Source organism: Erpetoichthys calabaricus, chromosome 11 (assembly GCF_900747795.2).
Source record: "Erpetoichthys calabaricus chromosome 11, fErpCal1.3, whole genome shotgun sequence".
In the NCBI taxonomy this organism is placed as follows: Eukaryota; Metazoa; Chordata; class Cladistia; order Polypteriformes; family Polypteridae; genus Erpetoichthys; species Erpetoichthys calabaricus.
The window spans coordinates 60,322,482-60,348,600 of record NC_041404.2 but is presented as its reverse complement, the minus strand read 5'-3'; the positions used below and the strand labels follow the sequence as shown (position 1 = coordinate 60,348,600).

General features: G+C 44.7%; 1 protein-coding gene across 1 annotated transcript; it reads left to right on the top strand.

Moving 5' to 3' along the window:
- The first annotated feature begins 1,547 nt into the window (after positions 1-1,547).
- LOC114642289 (toll-like receptor 13) lies at positions 1,548-19,286 on the top strand. Its single transcript, XM_028791245.2, has 2 exons — positions 1,548-1,651; positions 14,181-19,286. The coding sequence occupies exon 2, from the start codon at positions 14,386-14,388 to the stop codon at positions 17,227-17,229; it is 2,844 nt and encodes a 947-aa protein (XP_028647078.2). The 5' UTR covers positions 1,548-1,651; positions 14,181-14,385; the 3' UTR covers positions 17,230-19,286.
- The last annotated feature ends 6,833 nt before the right edge of the window (positions 19,287-26,119 follow it).

Genomic DNA, 26,119 nt, shown 5'->3' with positions numbered 1-26,119 from the left:
CAGCAGCACCCCCTGCAGGCCACACACCTTTAGCTTTGGTCTAATCAATATAACAATGTGGCCTGCAGAGGGCACTCCTGCCGCCCAAACCTGACACAGACAGACGCAGGACAAAGTTCAGCTTTTAATTTTGAATTTTTCCCCCCCATGGGAAATGCTTCCCCCCCCCCCATTGCCCACCTGTACAGCACAGTTCACGGCACTCTTTTCTTCTTTTCCTTTTTCTTTCTCTTCCTCTCTGTCTGCCTCCACTCCTCCTGGCAGGATTTGGCTCCCTCTGGCTCCTTTTATAGGGCACCCGGTGATCGGTGACCTTTTTTCCAGGCAGCACTTCTGCCCCAAGGGCTCAACAGTACCTGCAGCGCCCCCTGGCAGCACCCACCAAACCCAACAGGGCTGCAGCAAAACTGGAGCCCTATGGGAGTCCAAGGCACTGCTGCAACCCAAGGGGTCTGCTCTGAATATAGATAGATAGATAGATAGATAGATAGATAGATGCAAAAGGCACTATATAATAGATAGATAGATAGATAGATAGATAGATAGATAGATAGATAGATAGATAGATAGATAGATGCAAAAGGCACTATATAATAGATAGATAGATAGATAGATAGATAGATAGATAGATAGATAGATAGATAGATAGATAGATAGATAGATAGATAGATACTTTAATCCCAATGGGAAATTCACATTCTTCAGCAGCAGCATACTGATACAATAAATAATATTAAATTAAAGAATGATATTAATGCAGGTGAAAAACAGACAATAACTTTGTATAATGTTAACGTTTACCCCCCCGGATGGAATTAAAGAGTCGCATAGTTTGGGGGAGGAACGATCTCCTCAGTCTGTCAGTGGAGCAGGACGGTGACAGCAGTTGCTGTTTAGTGTTTAGTGGATGCAGTGGATTCTCCATAATTGATAGGAGTCTGCTGAGCGCCCTTCGCTCTGCCACAGATGTCAAACTGTCCAGCTCCATGCCAACAATAGAGCTTGCCTTCCTCACCAGTTTGTCCAGACATGAGGCGTCTTTCCTCTTAATGCTGCCTCCCCAGCACACCACCGCGTAGAAGAGGGCGCTCGCCACAACTGTCTGATAGAACATCTGCAGCATCTTATTGCAGATGTTGAAGGACGCCAGCCTTCTAAGGTTATACTACCTTAGAAGGCTGGCGTCCTTCAACATCTGCAATAAGATGCTGCAGATGTTCTATCAGACAGTTGTATGTTCTCTTCCCCCAACCCAGTCCTTCCAGTAGAGCGGTGTCCCAGCTGGGTATGGACCCCAATAGCAAATCACCAAATCATGTGTCATTTTTGAATTTGAAATAACTCCTTCTCTTTTTACTCTTCACTTTTCCCCCACATTTTCGAGTAACAATGAAGAAATTTTAGACTTCCTCTAAATGACCTTTCATTGGAAAGCAGTTTTTGTCCCATTATAGACTTTGGCGGAAATCCAAAAAACAAAAAAGTCGCTAGTTCCCGTTCAGCCGGAACAATGACATAAAGGACGGTCAACTGAAACACAAGGACACTTCATATTTGCGCAACAGAGACAAAGGGGGCCACTGGTGTGAAGACGGGCAAGGCACTCACGGCAGCACTGCTGAAGGACAATGGCTGAAAAGTGAAGATGAAGGTCAGAGGGTTCTTCTTGTTCAGTTCTAGTGCCGTCGCTTAAGCAGATGACTAAGTGCTTGACTGTAATACAACACTTGTGGGGTGCTTCTTATGTTATTGATAGGCGGTGTGGTGTTGGGGGTCAAGGCTCTGAAGTGAGGACTCGCACAATGTGAGGCTGTGGGTTCAAATCCCACTGCTGCCACCACTGTGTGCCCCCGAGCAAGTCACTTCACCTGCCTGTAGGCCAAAAGGAATGCAACTACTATCTATACTCGTACATAAAATCAGACCCCGACTTATACGCCTGTTCAAAAATACGACACTTCATTTATTTTTATATATCTTCTTGCTTCCTCCAATCACACACCAGTTTTTCAGACGTTTTGAATTTTGTTGCAGTGGTGCAGAGTGCTGTCACCGTCCTGCTCCACTGACAGGCTGAGAAGATCGTTCCTCCATCACACTATGCGACTCTTCAATTCCACCGGGGGGAGGGGGGGGTAGGGTGGGGGGTTAAACGTTAACATTATACAAAGTTATTGTCTGTTTTTACCTGCATTATTGTTAATCTTTAATTTAATATTGTTTTTTGTATCAGTATGCTGCTGCTGGAGTATGTGAATTTCCCCTTGGGATTAATAAAGTATCTATCTATCTATCTTATAGTGCCTTTCATCTATCTATCTATCTATCTATCTATCTATCTATCTGTTACCAATTTCTTTCACCGCTTCAATGACTTTTAATTGAAAACCAGCTTCATATTTTCTTCTGATTGAACGCTCCATTGTAGATAAGGGATGCTCTTATGATAAAGGTGTATGAGGGTGTGAGATACAAAAAACACAAAACGGTGCAAACATCGATTCGGAATAGTTCAGGTATCACCGTGTGGTCACGTAGGCACAATACATAGAAAAGAAAAAGGCCGTGTGCTCTGTGGTTACTCTCTCAGGTGGGCATTAGCACATCGTAATCTCTTGGACCAATAGTGTGAGTTATCCGCATTCGACTTATACGACCGACACTATAAAATACTGGAAATTATACGGTAAAATCAAGTCTCGACTTATATACGGGAGAACATAAACGCGAGTATATACGGTAATCCTATCTCGGATGGAGTAAGTTGCTTTGTATCAAAGTGTAAGTCAAATAGTAATGGAGAATAATAATAATAACATTATGAGCTCACTGGCGCGTCTTGTTCTTGAACATGCCAGGCACAACTGCCCACGAGTAAAACAACCCTGCGTTAGATCAGTGCCAGCTTTTCTTAGTGTCTTGGCTTGTGTTGCCGGTGTTCTGACGAATTGTCCTACTTTGTAAAAGTATCCTACCGCAGTTTATTTATGGAAATGTTAACATTTCTCAATTTATTCTATATGCATCATTTAATGCCCGAAAGAGACACTGCCTGAGGCAAAGATTTCACAAGACGGTCATTACTCGTGCATGGATACAATGGGCTGTACAAGATTAAAAGTCACACATGCAAAATATACAATTTATAAAATGTTGACAGTAAATACCTATGCAGTAAACTGTAATAAATGCATTAATGTAGTAAGGCTAAGAAAAGCATACATATTACTGAAATACAGTAACACCTCAAACTTCAACACTAGGTAGAAAAGTTGCGTAATTTTGGTCTGCGCATGCGTAGTATCAGTGAGTAGGTCATTTCGATGGGTAGGATGTTTCGTTAGAACACCGGCAACTACAAATCAGTGACGTGCGGTGAGGTTCATGGCTGGTGACTCCGTCAGATTTACAAATATATGAACCCCAAAGAGTCGCTTATTGACTATTCAGTTAGCATCCTGCACATTGCCTGCTGGTGACGTTTCATATCTCATTCTTTACACTCACAGGTAAGGCGCATATTTGGCTAAGAAAGAACTAGTGATGTGTCATTCGCGAACGAGCCGGCTCTAAGAGCCGATGCTTTGCAGCGAACGAGAGGAGCCGATGCCCGTCGAGCAGAGCCGAAGCTTCAGCCGCTCCTGCTCAGCTCTGCTGAAAATCCATTCGGCAGGGACAGGACTTTACTTATATGGGCACACAGAACATTGGCTCATAATGCCGGCTCGTTCACGAACAACACATCGGACTAGGATCGTACCATTATGTGAAAGGCTCCGAAGACAGCGAGTGTTGGTACAGGCCAGGTACACCGAGCGACACTGTCGCTCTGTGTACCTGTCACTGCGACAGACGAGGAGCCAGATTTAAATGCAAGCGCATCGTGAAGAAAAAAAGAAGAGTGAAAAAATGAGTGAAAGCCAAAAAAGAAGCAGCATCTGGCTGCATTTCAGTGATATTGGAGACTGCAAAGCTAAGTGCAGAATTTGTAATATGAAAATATCGGTTAGATTGAGCGCGGAATAAATGCGCGCGCAAATAAAGGAGCGCTTCAAAAGGATGATCTTCGGAGCGAATTAAATTAATTGTCCTTGATTATGCTAATAGACCGCATCTCGAATATCTACGTGGCATTGCACATAATCTACAGCTTCAAGTGTAACTTGCTTTCACCTTTTTATACATTCAGTCATTGCCTTAATCTAATTTTCTGTAATTTTGAAAACAATGAAATATAGAGAGCTTTAGAAATAGTTCGTTAGAAGTTCATGCATTAATTAATTGGATGTTTTAATATTCTTGCTTTCACCTTTTTATACGTTCAATCATTGCTTTCATCTAATAAATTTTCTGTAATTTTGTTGCGTTTGCTGCGCCCTATTGACGTCACCCTTTTGAAGCACTCCTTTATTTGCGCGCGCATTTATTCGGCGCCCAATTGACGTCACCCTTTTGAAGATCGCTTTTATTTATGTGCGCTTTTATTCTCCGCGCCCAATTGTGGTCGCCCTTTTGAAGGTCGCCTTTATGTGCGCGCCCTTATTGACGGATACCTCAGGGTCAACAACAAACCTGCACAGACATATAAGAACCACCCACCCATCCGTGCAACTGGAGGACAGCGTGCCCTCTCTCCTGCCATCCACTGACCCTGGAAAAGAGCCAAGTACTTCTGCTGCAGCATCCACTGTCTTACCGAAAACTGCAGGTATAACACGGTCTTCAGTTCAAAACAAATGACACAAACAAACAAATAAGTGTCGATGAGGAGCTGGCTAAAATGATAGCTAGCGACTTTCAACCATTTTCCATTGTGGAGGACAGAGGATTTACATCTTTTGTACAGGCCTTAAACCCCATGTATGTTCTCCCTAGCAGAAAAACTTTGTCCCAAACAATTATTCCATAACTATATATCTGAGGGTGGAGTACAACACTATGCTTTCAGAAACCAGTGCTCTGGAAAAAAAGGTAGCATTTAATGACAACGGTGCTGTGGATGAGGCATTTCAAAGAATAAGTGTAGCAGCAGCAAGATGCAACCCCAGCAGCCTGTCTGCTCCTCCATCAGAAGGCCAAGAGGAAGAAATTGGAGCAGGGCCGTGTTCACAGGAACCACAAGCTTCTGCTGTGTGGAGGCTCTTTGACGAAAGAGCAACAGGAGACACTGCAAGGAGAAATCCCACCGCTGATGCTATGCTGGAGTTGAGGTCCTATCTTGAGGAGCCCCTCATCCAAAGAGCTGAAGACCCACTGAGCTGGTGGGAGGCCAAGGCTGCAGTCTACCCACGCCTGGTTAAGGTAACGGTAGGAAGACTCTGCATTGTCGCTACATCGGCCCCCTCAGAAAGAGTCTTCTCAAAAACAGGACAAATAATCACGGAGAGGAGAAATCGCATCAGCCCATCTAAGCTGAGGCACCTGGCATTTCTGAATGCCAACCTGGCCTAAAAACTTTTATTCAAAGAGTCATAGTGTTGTGTTGTTGTTGTTAAGTTTGGCCTTTATTTAATTTGTTTGCTGTGGTTTTGTGTTAAGTTGTTCATTTAAAGCTTTTATTAAAATGTTAAACAACAGTAACTGTGTATTTTTTGTAATGAAAAAATGCTTAAAAATACGTAATGTCTGAAAACAATGAATAAGAAATTGCTTATACACAAACCATTCATAATTGCTTAATTAGGCTAAAATATAAGCATCCAAGTGATACTAAACGAAGAGCCATTCGGGAGCCGTAAGAGCCGGCTCTTTAAAGGGAGCCGATCCAAAAGAGCCGAAGCTTTGAAAAGAGCCGGAGTTCCCATCACTAGAAAGAACGGCGCGTGCGCGAGAGAGAGAGAGCGCATTTGCTCCTCACCCTCCACGTGTTCTCAATTCGCCGTTGCAATTCTGACCTTAATTGAAATAGTTGCTTTTAAAAAGCTTTTAATTCTGATGCTTTAATCAATTTTAATACCGACTGCTCTACAAAAGGATATTTTATTTAAGGTCAAAATTTAGTTTTTAAATACTGTTTTTTTTTTCTTAGTCTGATCCCATTTTTTATAAAATTGAAAACTGTTTATGGTCTTTACCTTTATTTGTACATGAAGTCCATGCGCCTATCCTTCTCCACGTAAAATCTCCGTCACGTTTTTGTAAAAGTCCTCCTTATTTTCATTTAGTGTTAAAACTCTTAATTTTCCATTTCGGCAGTCAGTCGGAACAAAAAATAAAAATAAACGGCCCGCTGCAGTGCACGTGACTTTCTGATGTCGCTAATTGATTGGCGCCTCTGCGTCAGCAGCGACGAGCACCTGTTGGGCTCACATGCGCCCCCTTCAGGACGGCTCGGTACCGTCTGCCTCATCTTGTGCCTTCTCACTGCAGTTTTATGTCCGATCAGCGACACTAAATATGTCACACACATTCATTAAAGATATTAGCCAGACTGTGGAGGGTCAGGGTGTATAATAAACGTGTCTGCACACCTTAGATTGGCGACATACAGAGAGACAGCGACAGGCATGCGCCAATCGCAGGCATCAACCCCGTCAGTATGTGAGGAGAGCGCAGTCCGAGGGGAGGTTGTCTCGTCGCTGCTGCCCCTCGCGTTTTTCCCCCGTATTTGAACAGGAAATGCGCCAATTCGATTTTGACTGTTAAATGATCTCAGTTATTGGAATCATCATACAGAGAAAAGCCAAGCAAAATGACACCTTTTATTGGCTAACTAAAAAGATTACAATATGCAAGCTTTCGAGGCAACTCAGGCCCCTTCTTCAGGCAAGACGGCTTTTACTCTACATTCATAATGGCTAACACGGTACAACACCCTAGTACTGCAATCATACAGAAAACCAATTTATAGCACAGACCAGTGGACACATTGATTTTATGTTGTCATTATTATTAGTTTTATTTTTCATGATGACAGGTGATGCAGAGCCTCCCCTGACCGCATGTCCCTGCTGCAAAGTACACGATTACAGGAGAGTGCGTGCTTTTGAACTGAAATATTTAAATGGGTAATCAGTAGGAATAATGTGACATTTGAATGTACGTTATTATCATTTCGAGACGTTTACGTTTTTTATTTCTCTGCGTTGTTCACTCAAGTATTCTTGATTTGTACGTGGTTCCTCCCTTTACAGTCCACAGATGTGAACATTTATGTAAAGCCTTTATGAGAGCTGGGGAGTTGTAAATCCTTGATCAAAGTACTCAGACATGCATTTAATTGTAAATATGTGGGGGTCCCCTTTCAAAGTCTGTAGGTGCGAATATATATTATAATGAAGAAGATGTTCTGAATGGGGGGCTGTCAACTTTAAAATGACACCATTTGTCCAGGCTTGTCCCATCAGAGAACACAACTTCCCTTTCTGCTCAGCGCTTACCGCCGCTGCCCCCGGCCCCTTCAGTGGAGCTTCACATCGAGCTTTGCGTCTTCTTTAATCTTCGCTGAAATTTCTCCTTGCATTTCACACCTGAGTGTACACGGCGCACGTAACCCCGCCCCTTCTTCAGTTGTCCATCCACCCCATTGGTCAGTCAATCGCTTCTGCTCTTTCCTTCGTTTGCATAAAGCGCCCGGGCGGCGCAGTGCAGAGCATGTGAATTAGCATAATATTAATAAAAATCGACAAATACAAAACAACAAATCAACTCATTTTCTTTTCTTCTATAACATCACAAAATTTCAATCAAATCAGTCCAAGCGGTTTTGAGATATTGAGGTATTTAGTTATTCCATTGTGTGTGTGTGGGGGGGACCCCTAAATTGTGATATATCATAATGTTTGTGAACGCCAGAAGAAACTCCACTCCACTGGGCCCCTGCGCAGGGCGCTTAACCTGTAATTGCTCCATCCTGGGTATGGCAGGTCCTCCAACCAGTAGGGAAACTCGGGAGTAGGGGGCAGGATTGGCACTCCAGCCACTGTAAAAAACTCACACTCTTCAGTGTGGTGCTGAGGTGTCACCCGCTGCACTCGGGTCCAAATCCAGGTGGTTCTGCGTGTGGTGGGTGCGGCAATGCGCTGTAATCAACCGGTGCACCCAACCTCCTCCTCCTCCTCTCTTAGTGGATGACTGCAGCCCTCAGTGTGCCATCTGCTGAAGTTCAACTTATTGACTAAACAGGAAACAAACAAATCAGTCAGTCAGTGAGTCACTCAACTGTACCTTACATGTGCAACAATTAGAGGATCATCACTTCCTGATCTGACCACCTCTTACTTTACAGTTGTAATCAAAGATAAAATACAACTGATGGCAACGCAAACCCAAAAGATGAATATTAAAGGCTTTAGAGTAAAAGTGATGTTTCAAAAATATCATCTAAACATCTGTATAGTGCCTCACTGAGATAGATAGATCTATCTATCTATCTATCTATCTATCTATCTATCTATCTATCTATCTATCTATCTATCTATCTATCTTATAGTGCCTTTCATATCTATCTATCTATCTATCTATCTATCTATCTATCTATCTATCTATCTATCTATCTATCTATCAGTTATATAGTGCCTTTGACTATCTATCAATCTATCTATCATATAGTGTCTTTCATATCTATCTATCTATCTATCTATCTATCTATCTATCTATCTATCTATCTATCTATCTATCTATCTATCTATCAGTTATATAGTGCCTTTGACTATCTATCTATCTATCTATCTATCTATCTATCTATCTATCTATCTATCTATCTATCTATCTATCTATCTATCTATCAGTTATATAGTGCCTTTGACTATCTATCTATCTATCTATCTATCTATCTATCTATCTATCTATCTATCTATCTATCTATCTATCTATCTATCTATCTATCTATCTATCAGTTATATAGTGCCTTTGACTATCTATCTATCTATCTATCTATCTATCTATCTATCTATCTATCTATCTATCTATCTATCTATCTATCTATCTATCTATCTATCTATGTATCTATCTATCATATAGTGTCTTTCATATCTATCTATCTATCTATCTATCTATCTATCTATCTATCTATCTATCTATCTATCTATCTATCTATCTATCTATCAGTTATATAGTGCCTTTGACTATCTATCTATCTATCTATCTATCTATCTATCTATCTATCTATCTATCTATCTATCTATCTATCTATCTATCTATCTATCTATCTATCTATCTATCTATCTATCTATCTATCTATCTATCTTGATATACAACAAGCAGAAAGAAACGTAGCACAGAAAATCGCTTTCTATTTCACACACTTTACGTGCCCGTATTCGCAAATGCTGCATGAACACCCGTCCTCCGTCACCAGCTGCTGTTCACTGGATGAATACTGTATATGTGAGTGGCTCATGGTGGATGACTATCTGTTTTAGAGTTAAAAGTTACAAGTGTTAAAGAATAACGGCAAGAATAATCATTGAAAAACGAAAACTAAAAATATTTTTAGTAAATTATTATTTTATTTCAGTTAGTCTTTCCAGGTCTTTAATAGTTTCGTTTAGTTTTAGTTTTTCATTTTGGTTTTGTTAATTATTTTATTTCAGTTTACGAAAACGTTTTTGTAATAATGGTTTCAGTTTTTATTTTAGTTTTCGTTTAAACTATAATAACCTTGGATTGAACGCTCCATCATTGATAAGGGATGCTCTTACGATAAAGGAGTATGAGGGTGTGAGGTACAAAAAAACACAAATCAGTGCTAACGTTGCTTCGGAATAGTGTGGGTATCACCGTGTGGTCATGTAGGCACAATATATAGAACACAAAAAGGCCGTATGCTCAGTAATTACTGTCTCAGGTGGGCATTAGCATAGCACAAGTAAGCCCATGATTCTCTAGAGAATCGTAAATCCAAGAATGGCAATCAGTTTCTGTTCCGTCCGATCGCTGCGTGATGAAATATCATGGAGAGTGGGTGCATCCTGGGACAGTTCATTTCAACGCGCTTCTGTTATTGTCTTTCTTCATGCAGTCTCGTTTTTGCTTTTTTATGGCTGTGTCGTCGTATATGCGGTGGTGTGGGCGATCGCGTCCGGGCGGCTGTAGAACCTCGAGTGCACGCTTCACCTCAGGTTTAGTTCACAGGTCGTAGGCATGGTAAAGTCCGTTATGTGATTGAAACATGCCACACAGACTGCTGGCACATACATACTACTGACTCTGGGAGGCCGCTGCATTTGACTGTGGGTTGTGGTGTTTGGGCGCCACGTACTGACTCTGGGAAGCCACCGCGTTTGACTCTGGGGCGCCGCGGCATAGTGTGCATGCGTTTCGATGCGTCCGTGCATAAATTAAAACTGTAGTTTAGTAATATAGATAGTCTCTTGGACCAATAATGTGAGTTTTCCGACATTATAAAATACTAGAAATTACACGGTGAAATCAAGTCCTGACTTATACACAGGAGAACTTAAACATGAGTATATACGGTATACAAAGATGGGGCTATTGACATGAAATTTTCACCAGATGTCGGTAGCAACCCAAGTAATCCATATATACAAATTAAGTTATGTGTAATAAAGTGCAATGGCACAGGGAATAAGTATTGAACACGCTTACTGAAATGTATTTAACACTAACTAGAAAAGCCTTTGTTGGTAACGACAGCTTCAAGTCGCCTCCTGTATGGAGAAATGAGTCGCATGCTTTCCTAAGGTGTGATTTTGGGCCCAAACTGTCTTCATATCTCAATGATTCCGGGGGCCTCTTCTATGAACTCTGATCTTCAGTTCTTTCCATAGATTTTCAATTGGATTCAAGTCGGCTGATTGACTGAGCCATTCTAGCAGCTTCTTTATTTCTTTATTCTCTGAAACCAATGGAGAGTTTCCAGTGTTGGCTGTGAGTTTGAGATCTTTGTCTTGCTGAAATGTCCAGCATCCTGGTAGATGGCAGCAGATTCTTATCAAGAATGTCCCACTACGTTTCTCCATTCATCCTTCCTTCAATTATATGAATTATATGATTATATGGGGTGGTGTTTTTGGGGTGATGTTCACTGCCATTTCTCCTCCACACATGGTGTGTTTGCAATGACATCCAAAGAGTTCCATTTTGCTCTCATCTGACCAGACTCTGTTCTCCCAGTATTTCATTGGCTTTGTCAAAATGTTGTGCAGAAAACTTTCAACGAGCTTCAACGTGCTTTCTCTTCAGCAGTGGAGTCTCACGCGGTGATCGGTGTGCATAGAGGCCATGGTGCTTGAGTGCATTACTTCTTGTTCTCTTTGAACCAATGGACCTGCTAATTCCAGGTCTTTGCGAAGCTCTCGGCGAGTGGTCCTTGACTCTTCTGATTCTTCCTTTAACAGAAATCTTGCGAAGAGCACCTGGTCATGGCCAGTTTATGGTGAAATGCTGTTCTTTCCACTTCCAGATTACGGCCCCAATAGTGCCTACTGGAACATTCAGAAGTTTAGAAATACGTCTGTCACCAATGCCATCAGGATGTTTGTGAAGGTCTTGAGAGAGCTCTTTGCTTTTACTCATCATGAGATACTTCATTGGTAATGATAGGCCATCAGTTAGGACTAAACCAGCTGATATTCATTTGCACTGACAGGGGGTTTCAGGATTGACAGATGCCAGCTGTTTCTTGGCTTTCTAGGCCTTTCTGCACCTCCTCTTCTTCATGTGTTCAATACTCGTTCCCTGCGTCATTTCACTTTATTACACATAACTTAATTTGTTTTGATTGCTTTGTATGTGTGGATTACTTGGGTTGTTACTGACGTCTGGTGAAACTTTCATGTCAATAGCCCCATTAGAAATATATTTACTGAGAAAAACGTTGACGTGTTCAATACTTATTTTCCCCGCTGTATGTGTGTGTTAATCTTAAGGTGTGACAGTAGACCAACCCGGTAACGAACTTATCCTTGAAGAACATTAAAGAGTCACGTAGTTTGGGGGAGGAACGATCTCCTCAATCTGTCAGTGGAGCAGGACAGTGACAGCAGTCTGTCGCTGAAGCTGCTCTTCTGTATGGAGATGATACTATTTAGTGGATGCAGTGGATTCTCCATAATTGATAGGAGCCTGCTGAGCGCCCTTCGCTCTGCCACAGATGTTAAACTGTCCAGCTCCATGCCAACAATAGAGCCTGCCTTCCTCACCAGTTTGTCCAGGCGTGAGGCGTCTTTCCTCTTAATGCTGCCTCCCCAGCACACCACCGCGTAGAAGAGGGCACTCGCCACAACTGTCTGATAAAACATCTGCAGCATCTTATTGCAGATGTTGAAGGACGCCAGTCTTCTAAGGAAGTATAGTCGGCTCTGTCCTCTCTTACACAGAGCATCAGTTTTGGCAGTCCAGTCTAATTTATCATCCAGCTGCACTCCCAGATATTTATAGGTCTGCACCATCTGCACACAGTCACCTCTGATGATCACGGGGTCCATGAGGGGTCTGGGCCTCCTAAAATCCACCACCAGCTCCTTGGTTTTGCTGGTGTTCAGGTGTAGGTGGTTTGAGTCGCACCATTTAACAAAGTCATTGATTAGGTCCCTATACTCCTCCTCAAGCCCATTCCTGATGCAGCCCACGATAGCAGTGTCATCAGCGAACTTTTGCACATGGCAGGACTCCGAGTTGTATTGGAAGTCTGATGTATATAGGCTGAACAGGACCAGAGAAAGTACGGTCCCTTGTGGCATAGGTAAAGGGTAAGTAGACGGAAATATCACGATAACAAGCTAGTTGTGCCACTAGAAGACTTCAGCTGGTTCAGAATGCTGCGGCTAGTATCTTGACAAAAACAATACAAATTTGAGCACATAACCCCTGTCCTAGCTTCCTTTCACTGGTTACCAGTACAAGCAAGAGCTGATTTTAAAGTTCTTCTGTTTAACATTGTAGTAACCAGGGGGCGTACACAACAGACACAGAGGCCAAGTCCAGCACATAATGCACCTTTATTCAGCTGTGGGAAATGATTTTCCCTTGTTTCCCACCTTATGCAGCAGAGTCCAGCAATCACAATAACCAGAAAGACTTCATTCCTTTCTCTCTCTCTATCTCTCTGACTTCTGCCATTTGTCCCCCTCCACTCCTCCTTCCATAAGCTTCATCCTCCACATCCTGACTCTGGCTCTCTGAGAAGTAGTGGCTGGCTCCTTTTATAGGGTGCACCAGGTGTCCAGTGATCTTCTTCTGGGTGTGGTGGAAGCCCCACGTAGTAGGGCTGTACAGGCTCTGCAGCACCCCCTGGTGGCACCTACGGAATCCAACAGACCCTGGAGAGGTGGAGATATGAGAGGAGAGGAATGAAGGTCAGTAGGACCACCAAGACAGAATACATGTGTGTGAATGAGAGGGAGGTCAGTGGAATGGTGAGGATGAGGGGAGTAGAGTTGGTGAAGGTGGAGGAGTTTAAATACTTGGGATCAACAGTACAGAGTAATGGGGAGTGTGGAAGAAATGTGAAGAAGAGCGTGCAGGCAGGGTGGAGTGGGTGATGAAGAGTGTCAGGAGTGATGTGTGACAGATGGATATCAGCAAGAGTGAAAGGGAAGGTCTACAGGATGGTAGTGAGACCAGCTATGTTATATGGGCTGGAGACGGTGGCACAGGAGACAGAGCTGGAGGTGGCAGAGTTAAAGATGCTAAGATGTGCATTGGGTGTGACGAGGATGGACAGGATTAGAAATGAGGACATTAGAGGGTCAGCTCAGGTGGGACAGTTGGGAGACAAAGTCAGAGAGGCGAGATTGCGTTGGTTTGGACATGTGCAGAGGAGAGATGAGGGGTATAATAGGAGAAGGATGCTAAGGATAGAGCTGCCTGGTAAGAAGAGAAGAGGAAGGCCTAAGAGAAGGTTTATGGATGTGGTGAGAGAGAACATGCAGGTGATGGGGGTGACAGAGCAAGATGACGAGGACAGGAGGATATGGACCAAGATGATTCGCTGTGGCAACCCATAACGGGAGCAGCTGAAAGAAGAAGAAGATGTTCTTCCTATGTTGACATACCTTAACTTTTAAAGTTTTCATATTTGATTCCAATTTTATTAGATGTTATTCCTTTAACATTGATGTTGTTTTATTTGCTTATTTTATATCATGTCTCATGTATTCTTCTAAGTTGTACAGTGCATTGGGACCATGCTGTGTGGTGATTTTGAACTTTAAATAAATTTGATTGATTGATTGATGCACGCCATGTGAACTTACATCTTCTTCTTCTTGCAGCATCAAGGAAGCGAAGACTGAGAAGGTGAAGGACCACCAGGTGAGGAGTAGCTGCAGTTCTCGGTGCCCCCATCCAGCATCTTTGTCTGCCTCTTCCACCGGTGTCCCTTACTGTCACATCGGTGATCTGCTGCCAGGAAGGAAAACAAACAAAACAAAACAACATCAGCCAGCAAGGTGGAACACAGAAAGAAGAAAATTCAAAATGCATAAGACACTTGGCACCCTGTGCTTCTGTCTTGTAATGTCGGTGGAGAGCTACTCGCTCAACCACTGCACAGTGAGGACGTCTCACAACAAAACCTTCATTATGGCGTTCTGCAACCAAATGAACTTTCACATCGTTCCAAGGGACATCCCCGACCAAACAAACAATTTGGACCTTTCTCAAAATGTAATTTCCCAGCTGGTCCGAGATGATTTCAAGAACCTGAGATTTCTGAAAGTTCTGAATGTGTCAGGCAACCACATCTCATGGATGGCCGATGGCACCTTCAAGGACCTGGTGGCACTCGAGGTGCTGAACCTCTCCAAGAACAACATCAGTTCACTTTCAGATGCCACGTTTGAAGGCCTTGGTAGCCTCTTCACGTTGCACCTTGGTGAAAATCAAATTCAGAGCATTGGCCAGGCCACTTTCCAAGGCTTGACCAGCGTCAGGCTCGTCAACTTAAGTTTCAATGGCCTGTGTGACCTCGAAAGACTACGGTCTGTCCTAGAAGTCACCCACCTGAAGGAGCTGTACATCGCAAATAATAACATTGGTAGATTCAGCACTGACCGTTTCCCCAACGCGTCTTTACAGTTAAATGTTCTCGACGTTTCACGTAACCCTTTATCCCATTTCAGCGTGAAGGCAAACAGACTTGCGTGCCTCCAGACTTTGGACCTCTCATTTCTGGACTCGACCGATGGCCTCCAGTGGGAGGTGAGCAGCACGGCTCTTACGCATACGATGAAGAGGCTGTACTTGAGCCAGTCCACGATCGCCGCTCCAGGCCTCCTGTCCATCCTGCAGACGATGGTCAACTCCTCTGTAGAGTACCTGAAGGTCTCTCATTTAAACCTGAGTCAGGTGCCTGGTGTCTTGCAGAAGGTTTGCCTTTGGTTTCCCAAACTACAGATTTTATACCTGCAAGGAAATAACTTTGTGAGAGTCGAGGGCACCCCGTTTGAAAACTGCACACAGGTTACCAGCTTAGAGTTATCCTGGAACGGTTTAGAAGAACTTTCGGAAGGCGTCTTTAATGGACTGAATCGATTGCGCCGCTTGTTCCTGTCCCATAACTTACTCCAAACCATCCCCAACTTGACGGGCCTGGCGTCAGGCCTGGAAACCCTCGACCTAAGAAACAATCAGATTGAAAAAATTCACCTGAATGATTTTGCACATTTGAGAAATTTAAGGTACCTGAACCTGGTGGGGAATAAAATCACCACAATCCAAAGCCAAGACTTTGATGGTCTTCACCGTCTAGAGCAGCTCAAGCTTGGAAACAACCTCATTCTCGACATCCCGGAGCCTTTTTCCAGCAGCTTGCGGAACCTGAAGACTCTTGAGCTTTTTGCTAACAAGATGAGCGCCCTCAGGAAGGGCACCTTTCGAAATTTACACTCCCTCGTATCTCTGAAAATGGCCGACAATCAGATCTCACAGATTGAGGAGGGTTCGTTCCAAGGGCTTTCCAAGCTGAAGTCTTTATTTTTAGGAGGAAACAAGATCACCATGAAGACGCTGAACACCTGGAATGTCTTTGGCGGGTTGTCTTTGCTGCGGGAGCTTCAGATGTTTGACAACGAGCTGAGATGTGAGAGCGACGACGACTTCCAGCGCCCCCCTTTCTTGGGACTGAAGGCTCTGACCAGTCTTTACTTCAACAGTCAAAGAGATGATGGACTGCTGAACCTCCCTGCAAATTCTCTTCAAGGACTGCCCTCCCTTAAGAGGGTCTATGCAAACAACCTGAACCTCAACTTCATCCATCCCAACACATTCACCTACACTCCTCACTTACAGTTTTTGGAGCTGACTGGAAATCCACTCGGTCACATCGATCCTTCGGTTTTCCACGCAACACCGAACCTCAGGGTCTTGTACCTGGACAGCACCAGGGTGCAGTCTTTGGACTTCCTCATCCACACCAACCTCACGGAGCTGCAGATACTGACGGTGGATTCAAATGAGATCAGCACAGTCAATGAGACTCACGTCCGTTCGCTTCCCAAGCTGAACCTACTCAGTGCGGAAAAAAACCCATTCACCTGCAGCTGTGAGAATGCGTGGTTCTTAAACTGGTCGTTATCGGACCCCCAAGTCCAAGTGACTTTTCTGAACACGTTCACCTGTTCCCACCCAGCCAGTTATGTGGGAATGAAGTTGGTGGACTTCAAAACAGACTTGTGTTTGGTAGACTATGAATTTGTGTGCTTCATCTCCTCATTTAGCATAGTGGCTGTGACGATGGTGGCCGCCAGTGTCTACCACTATCTCCGATGGCAGGTCGCCTATGTGTACTACTACTTAATGGCCTTCCTGTATGACCGAAGGCAAAGGGCTCAGCCGCTCCAAGCCTATGAATATGACGCCTTTGTCTCGTACAACAGGAACGATGAACTTTGGGTCCTGAAGGAGTTAATCCCAAACCTGGAAGAGAAACAAGGCTGGAAGTTGTGTCTCCACCATCGCGATTTTGAACCGGGCAAGGCTATCGTGGAGAACATCGTGGACAGCATCTACAGGAGCCGCAAGACCATCTGCCTCATCAGCCGCCACTTTCTGGAGAGCGAGTGGTGCTCCAGGGAGATGCAGGTGGCAAGCGTCCGACTGATGGACGAGAAGGAAGACATCCTGGTCTTGGTGTTTCTGGAGGACCTCCCTTCTGCTCAGCTCTCTCCCTACCACAGAATGAGGAAGCTGGTGAAGAGGAAGACCTACCTGAAGTGGCCCCAAAACAGAGAAGAGGACAACTTGTTCTGGCACAAGCTAAAAACTGCACTGAGTGCCAAGGAGGAACTCTGCAGGGATCACCCCATCGCGCTGTGCCTTTGAACGTCTTCTCCTGGGAGCGGGTCAGTCGTCCACATTTACTTGACGAAAACCGTTAAACCTGACGCCATCATGTCTGACAAAACAACAGAGATGTTTGGGTTGGTGCAGTGCAGGACGTTCTTTAAGAACGTTCACCACAAATCTTCAGAATTCAGCTTACACGTCTGCAGGTCTCCTCAGAATATGGAAAAAACAATCAAAATTAAGGACGAGCACACAACAGAAGCGTTAGACGAGATCAACGTTATTAATCCTGAGGGAAAATCCAGGGGCATACAGCAGCAGAAGCATAAAAAAACAAGGATATGTGATCACAGGACAAATAATACAGCCAGCCAATCAATCAATCAATGTATATTGTGTCGATATTTCAAAGTCAATGAGTGAAACGCTGAAATGCCTACTAGTGCTGGGCAGAAAAGACCCCCAGAGGCGCCTCTTAGCACACCATGCTGAAATGAGCCTGTGGCTACAAGTGCTCCAAGAGAGAGCGCCACCTGGAGGGCATTTATCATGATGGCACCCAATTTTGCCCAACATCCTCTTTTGTACAACAGCTTCCAGCGTGCCCAGTCCGCCCAGTAGTGATGGGGCAGACATGACTGTTAACTTTGTTCAGGTGTTGTGCTTCTTTTGAGCTCAAGTTGCTTCCCCAGTGAATAAGAGACCACAGCGTAGACCACCACACTGGCTACTATGGACTGGTAGAACATTTCCAGTAGCTTGCTCCACACATCAAAAGACCAGAGAGGCTCCTTAGCAGGTCCAGTCTGCTCTGCTTCTTCATGTAAGGTGCCAGTCCAGTTTGCTGGTACCTGTAACTCTGCACCACTTAGTCCTCCCAATGAACGGTAACGGGTCTCAGAGGCTCTTTGGCACACTGGGAGCCCACCACCAGCTCCTTTAGTCTTCTTGATGTTGAGCTACAGGTGGTTCTCCCTGCACCACATGACAAGATAAGACCCCCACAGGCACCTCTTAGCACACTGTGACCACAAGTGCTCCAAGACAGCGCCTCCTGGAGGGGATTTTTCATGATGGCATCCGATTTTGCCCACCATCCTTTTTTCCACCACACCTTCCAGTGTGTCCAGGCCCTGTGATGTTGCAGGATTTTCTAATAAGTTTCTTCAGGCATGGTGCTTCTTCTGAGCTCAAGTTGCTTCCCCAGGAGACGATGGCATAGACCACCACACTGGCTACTATGGACTGGTAGAACATTTCCAGCAGTTTGTTGCACAAGTCAAAAGACCTGAGAGTCGCATTAGCAAGTCCAGTCTGCTCTGGCTCTTCTTGTCCAGCACCACTGTGTGGTCAGACCAGTCCACTTTCTGGTACTTGTAGCTCCACACCACTTTCTCGTCCTCCCAATGAATGGTGGTGGGTCTCAGAGGCTCTTTGGCACACTGGAAGTCCACCAGTAGCTTTTTTTCTTGCTGATGTTGAGTCCCCCACAAGCCTCTTGTACTCTTAGGACTTGTCTCCATTATTAACGTAGCCTATGATGGACAAGTCACCCGAAAGGTTCTGAAGGTGACACACGCTGCTATTGTGCTGGAAGTCTATTGAGTGGGGGGGGTGAACAGGAGGGCAGACATAACAGGTCCCTGAGGTGGTCCACTGTTACACACCGCCGTTTCTGACACACACACAGACCCTCAGGTTCACCCGCTGATGTCTGCCAGTCAGGTACTCAATGATCCAGGAGACTGGGGGGCCATCAAGATACAAAGCCTTGAACGTTGAATACAGCGTCATCTGCATAAATAAATCTGCCAGTCTGCCCCTCATTTGAACCCTCAGATCACATCTTATCTGTTTGTTTATGTTTGTTTGCTCATCAACCACACAAAAAATGCCTGAATTGATTTTCACAGAATCTTGCATGCAGGTTGCCATGGGTTCAGCTTAAATTCTAGGCATTGTCAATAGGGGGCATTGCAGAACCCCGAACCCCAAATGCAACCTCACAGACTCAATTCAAAGGTGCAAACATGAGGTTTTTTTTATTATAAATTACGTTACAAAAAGGCTTCTTTTAATAAAAATTAACACAAATCCCAATTCTTTTCTCTCTCTCTTCCTTTGCGGCTTCTCCTCCACTCCTCCCAGGTGGGTTTTGTCCTGCAAGTCACCTGGATGAGGTTAAGTGGCTCCTTGTATCTTTGAGCCAGGAGCAGTTCCAATGCCAGGGCATAGACTGGAGGAAGCACTTCCGGGTCAAATGAGGGTTACTAATCCCAGCAGCTCTCTCTGGCAGACCCTATGGAACCCAACAGGGCTGCCCCACAAGATTGCAGGCCCCAGCATGCCCTGCGGGTGTCTGTGTGACAATCCTAGCATGGGTGTGCTGCCATCTAGTGTATTGGGGGAGCCACTGACCTGAATACATTGTTTTTTTCCCCCACTGTTCCTCATTTATATTGAACCCCCTGCCAGGTAATTAAATTGGGTCCATCCCTACCAGGGCACTGGCTCCAAGGTTGCCACCTCCTGGTAAAGGCAGGGAATAACCTACCTTTCTTCTCAGCCATTCAAAGTCAAAGTGAACCTAATTGGCATCTCAACCATATACAAGTATACAGATAGAGAAAATTGCGAAGCTCAGGGTCCACTGTGTAGAAACATGAAGTGCACATAAAAAAAATTTAAATTAAATTAAAATTCAACTTAAAATTAAAAATTTAAAATTAAGATTTAAAATTAAAACACAAACAAGACAAGACATTGTGTAAAGACAAGACAGTATGGTGGCGTCCCGGCCAGGTAACGAATCATGCACTATCCTGTTTGGGACGCCAGCCCATGCCTGCTCTCCTTTACACATGTCAGGTATGTGATACCCACCACCCCAGGGCGAGAGGGGGCGCTGTCACTAACCACGTTGTCTCCTTTATTCTCCACATTATAATGAGGACACCCAGTGACGGAAACCATCGGTGCCCCCATAAAACCAAAGTGCACAGGAACGAGGCGGCACTTGTTGATCCAAGTGAACCGCAGGACGGAATTCCGTGAAACAGAGAACTTTGGAGCCCGTTTTTTGCACCAGCAGGCGCTTCTTCTTGATCCTTGAAGACAGCAATCGAATTCAATGGACTTTGACCAGGCTGGCACCCCAACATTTATTGTTTCCCTCCTGTGTGCTCCTTTTCTGCTCACACAGAATTTCAGAAACATCACCAGGGAATGGGGGCGGAAATATGGGGGGGGGGGGGGTTCAAAAACTGCACAAAAATCCAAGAGTTGACCATAATAACATTTTACATGTAATAATAATAAAGCTGAAGCAGCTTACAGTCCAGGCTCTACGGCGGTTGTAAGGGGGGGGGGGTCTGAGGGGGCAAAAAAATGCATCAACCAGGGTCAAAGTTCATAAAAGTTTGTATGCATATTAGACTTGAAACAACATACACATCTTTTTCGTCCTTTTGAAAAGTTCCATCAAGCAACTGGGCTGTAAATGGGGGGGGGGGCAAAAAACACATTACTTCGTTACCCCCCGACCCCCCCCCCAAAACAGTTCAGCCAGCAGTAACCGATGAATGAATTCTCCTCCTCTATGTGGCGTGGTCAGTACCAGTAACGAGCTGCTCATACTGCGCCCCCCCCCCCATAAGGGACCCCTTCATCTTTGATTGGCCCCTCTGCTCCCCAGTTTACAAATTCCAACTCAAACAATGGAGATTAAAGGGCACATGTGGACTTTCATTGCAGACACTTTGGCCACACATCACTTTGCCTACACGGTCCCCCCATTTCAGCTGTGGCAGGTCTATTAAAGCGGTGGTCATATTGAGGACTTTGTCACATGTCCCTCACATGCAATGACCGCTGAGGGTCCTTCTCTGCTGTTACTCTGCTTGTTTCGGGGGGCTTGTTCCTTTACGTTTTCTCTGCAGCATGTGAATGACCTGCTGATTTGGACTGAAGTCAGGTGACTGGCTTGGCCATTCCAGAATTTTCCATATTTTAGCTTTGATAAAATCCTGTGGGACCTCAGCGGTGTGTTTGGATGATCATCTTGTTGTAGGATGAAGCGCCGTCTGATGAGTTTGGTGGTCTTTACTGGTACTTGAGCAGATCAGATGTTTCTCCACACCTCAGAATTCATTGTGCTACTCCGGTCAGCAGGTCCATCTTCAATGAAGAGAAGTGTGCCAGGACCTGTGGCAGCCATACATGCCCAAGCCAGCACTGCCGTATTTAACAGATGAGGTGGCCTGCTTTGGATCTCAGGCAGTTCCTTTAAGTCTCCACACTCACTCTTTCTTGGAGTTTCTCCTATGCCGGTACTCCCCACAGACGCAATTCTTCTTTTGATTGGCTTGCCAAAGTCAAACTAACCAATCAGATGGCTCTGTGGACACACAGCCATTGGTATTTTATTAATTGGAGATTTCCCATTGACTCAAGTATTCAGACTTTCTACTTAATACTTCATTGAAGTTCCCTGTTGGTTTGACGTGACAAGCTTCTCACACCTGAATTTGAGAACTTTCAGCCATTCTTCTCTGAAGATGCTTAATTAAGCTTTATTGGAGAAGGTGTAGCTGGAGAGCACTTTACCTGCAAGCACTTCGGAGAATCTCCTTCATTGCTAAAACGGAGTGACCTGCAAACTTCCAGAAGGATCCTGGTTTGCAGTTGGGAAAAGTGAGTGCAGAAGGCGTTTAGCTTTAGAGAGCAGAGAGAGCGGTATGAGGTGGAGCCAGCGGTGGGAACATGCAGGGAGCCCTGAGGAACATCTGGAGTGCTGGCCAAAGGAAGGAGACGGCAGTCTCGGCCACAGAATAACCCTGAGGGAGCAATAGGTGTAGGTTTCCATCACAGAAACTTCTAAAACTCTCTATTATAAAAGAAAATCTTGAGACAAGATGAGACAATTGGCCAAGAGATTTTTTCAAGTCCTGTCCTCCTCTCCACCATTTCTGGTTCACAGCCCACGCCCGTGGTCCTCTCACCTCTCATTGGTGTGAATGCTTTTGTCAGACTCAGTTCCTGTGCTCTCAGCTCTTAGAAATTTTCACGTTTTCCTCACTTTAAGTTCACAATTAAAGAACACTTATTATGTCCAAATCTTATTGAAGAATTTCATCCCGAAGGATTATCAACAGAAGAAATGAGTACACAGGCAATCCTAGCACCGAGAAACGATGAAGTCAAATGAATTAAAGTGAAAATTGTCGATCGGTTACACGGCACATTGGTTAAATGCGTATCAATAGACTCTGCTGAGACAGTCGGTGGTGAAGGTGCGGAAGATGAAAACATCAACTTACAATATCATGAAGAATATCTACAACTGTTAACACCGTCTGGTCTTCCACCGGCCGAATTACTGTGTAAAGAAGGACGCATCGTAATGTTATTACGTAATTTATGTCTGAGTGATGGGCTATGTAATGGGACAAGATTAGTTGTATTCAAAACTGGCCGAACAATTCTGACATGTCTGCGGGGGGCTGGCACCCTGCCCGGGGTTTGTTTCCTGCCTTGTGCCCTGTGTTGACTTAGATTGGCACCAGCAGACCCCCATGACCCTGTAGTTAAGATATAGCAGGTTGGATAATGGATGGATAGATTCTGACATGTAAAATTTTAACAGGTGACAAGAAAGGTAATGTAGTCCATCTTCACTAATGACATTAGACTCCCGAGGAAATCTCGATATGCCATTCATATTAAAACATTTACAGATTCCCGTCAGAATGGCTTTGGCAAAGACAATTAACAAATCACAGGGACAAACATTCGAAAAAGTCGATTTATTAATTAGAGAGAAAGAAACAAAATTCACTCACGGGCAGTTATACGTGGCGTTGTCATGATGAGAGTCCAAACACGGAATCAAAATTCAATGCGATAGACGAAAAGTTAATTCCAAATATTGTTTGTACTGAAGGTTTATAGTAAAAGTATTTGTGTGTTAATTTCAAAGCCAAATAGAATGAAAACGTATAACGCAATGAATACCTCGAATGGAACATGAAACATAATTTACTTTCAATATATTATTTTTTACTGCGGTGGGTTGGCACCCTGCCCGGGATTGTTTCCTGCCTTGTGCCCTGTGTTGGCTGGGATTGGCTCCAGCAGACCCCCGTGACCCTGTGTTCGGATTCAGCGGGCTGGAAAATGGATGGATGGATGGATATATTATTTTTTAATATGGTTAATTACTTGCTGTAATGTAAAATGGTTAGTTCTATTATGCATATGTAACAATTAGCATGAAAATAACAATCTGTTTAAATTGCACATTTGCTTCCCCATACACAAGCGGCAGAGCCGTAAAGAGGCTAGTGCGTAGTGCCCGCACGGGAGTTGGCAAGTGAAGTGGGCAGGGGGCAGAGCCGCCTAGTAAATAACTAACTAAATAAATAAAGCTCATCTTGGTGACTTTCATCCATCCATCCATTATCCAGACCCGCTATATCCTAACTACAGGGTCACGGGGGTCTGCTGGAGCCAATTCCAGCCAACACAGGGCACAAGGCAGGAAACAAACCCCGGGCAGGGCGCCAGCCCACCACAGGGCACACACACACACACACACACACCAAGCACACACTAGGGACAATCTAGAATCGCCAATGCCCCTATCATGTTGCACAATTCCAAAATTGCTTGCACACCAAATTTTAGGGGCATATTTGCAGAACTGCTTGTGAAACTCAGCTTGGCTGTTATGCTGATCACTGCATGTCATGGTGACGTGACGTCCCGTTCCGTGGGCTGAACTGAAGATCTGTGGCTGTAACACCAACGGAAACTCAAAGCGTCTGCGTCACCCGGCAATAAAGTCCAAGTTCTGTTTTTTAAGTTTTATTTATTTTTTTCATTGGCTCACATATGTATATACAGCGCCCTCCTTGATGTTTGGGACAAGGGACAATGACACTTTATCATTGATTTCCCTGTCTGTTCCAAAATTTAAAATTACAAATCCAACAATTCAGATGTCGAGATTAAAGACCTTCATTGAAGGGGAATTGCAGACATTTTGGTCACATGATACTTTATCTAACCCCCCCCCTTTCAGGCCACCATCATGTTTGGCACACAGCAATGGCAGGCCATGGTCATATTTAGGACTTTGTCACATGTCCCTCACATGCAATGACTGCTTGACGTCTGTGATTCACAGACACCACCAGGGGCTGAGGGCCTTCTCTGGTGTTGCTCTGATCTTCAGCTCCTGCTTGTTTTGGGTGGGCTTGTCCCCTTGAGTTTTCTCTTCAGCATATGGAAGGCCCGCTCAGTTGGATTGAAATCGGTTGACTGGCTTGACCATTCCAGAATTTTCCATTTCTTAGCTTGGTTGTGCAGCCTCAGCAGTGTGTTTGGCTCATCCTCTTGTTGTAGGATGAAGTGCAGCCCACTGAGTTTGGAGACCTTGAGCAGATCAGATGTCTCTCCACACCTCAGTATTCATTGTGCCACTCCGGTCAGCAGGTCCATCATCAATGAAGAGAAGTTTGCCAGGACCTGTGCCAGCTATACATGCCCAAGCCATAACACCCACAGCACCGCCATGTTGAACAGCTGAGGTGGTCTGCTTTGCAGTTCCTTTTGGTCTCCACACTCTGCTCTCACCATCACTCCGATGAGGTCTTTCTTTGTCTCATTTGCCCACAAGACCTTTTCCCAGAATCCTGCGGGCTCTTTGAAGTCCTTTGTCACAAACTGTCATCTGGCCATTCTGTTTTTGTGTTCTCCATCTTGCAGTGTGTCTTCTGAGTTTCTGTTCTTGATATCTTCTATCTCTGACACATCGGCCCCCTGAAGTCTGTTTCTGGTCTGTCAGACAGGAGTTGGGGGCTTCATCTTGACCACAATTAGGATTCTTCTGTTGCCAGCAGTGGAGGTCTTCCTTGGCCCACCACACCCTGTGTGATTCCTGAGTCCACCTTCTTGATATTCCAGACAGTTGATTTCGGTCACCCTAAGGCTTTGCCGCTGTCCCTGATGGGTCGTTACTCAGCCTTATGATGGCTTCTTGGACTTTCACTGTCACAGCTCCTGTCTTCAAGTTGAACAATGGCAGACACACACACTCCAAAGGGTAGGAGCAAACCGAGGGGTCTTATGAAGCCACAAAACCCACCTGAGGAATCACAACTGCCTGCGACGCCCCAAACATTATAGTGCCCTGAAATGGTGGGCCGTGTAGAAAAAGTGTTGTGAGACCAAATCCCCCTCAATGAAAGTGTGCAGCGTGCAGTCTGATCACAAGTCTGAAGTGTTGGATTTGTAATCTTAAACTGTGGAGTAGAGGGGGACATCAAGGAGAAACGTGTCATTGTCCCAAACATCATGGAGGGCCCTGTATCTGCACCCAGCAAAACACACCGCCGTCAAGGAAACCTTAGGGTGTCTCCAAAGTACCCCAGCATCAAGTGATGCCCACGCTGCCATCATTATACTTAAGGGTCTTGCAGTCGGTCATCCCCACACAAGGACTTGATGTGAGGAGGGCCAGCTTGACAGCATCATAAGGGGGGGGGGGGGGCAAAGTAGTGCGCTGGGGCCCCAGAAACATTGTGGGTCCCTGGCCAGTGCCCATTGTGCCCATACATTAAGATGGCCCTGGACATGAGAAGGAACTGAGTGGACACATTTTATTTATTTCATTTTGAAAAAAGGGAACAAGAAACATTTTAAGATAAAAATAAGATGAAGAGTGTGCAGAAAAACCCAAAAGCACTTCAATGAGAGCCGAGGAGTTGGGAGCCACCAGAGAGGTGCTGTGGAGTTGGATTATCGACTGAGGTGGCTGACGGTGACTTGGAGTGGTCAGCTGGGTTCATTTCTTTTGTGTTTTTGAAATTGGAGTGAAGGAAGGTGACGTGACTGGTGGCTGGACTGACATCTTCAGGGTCTGAGG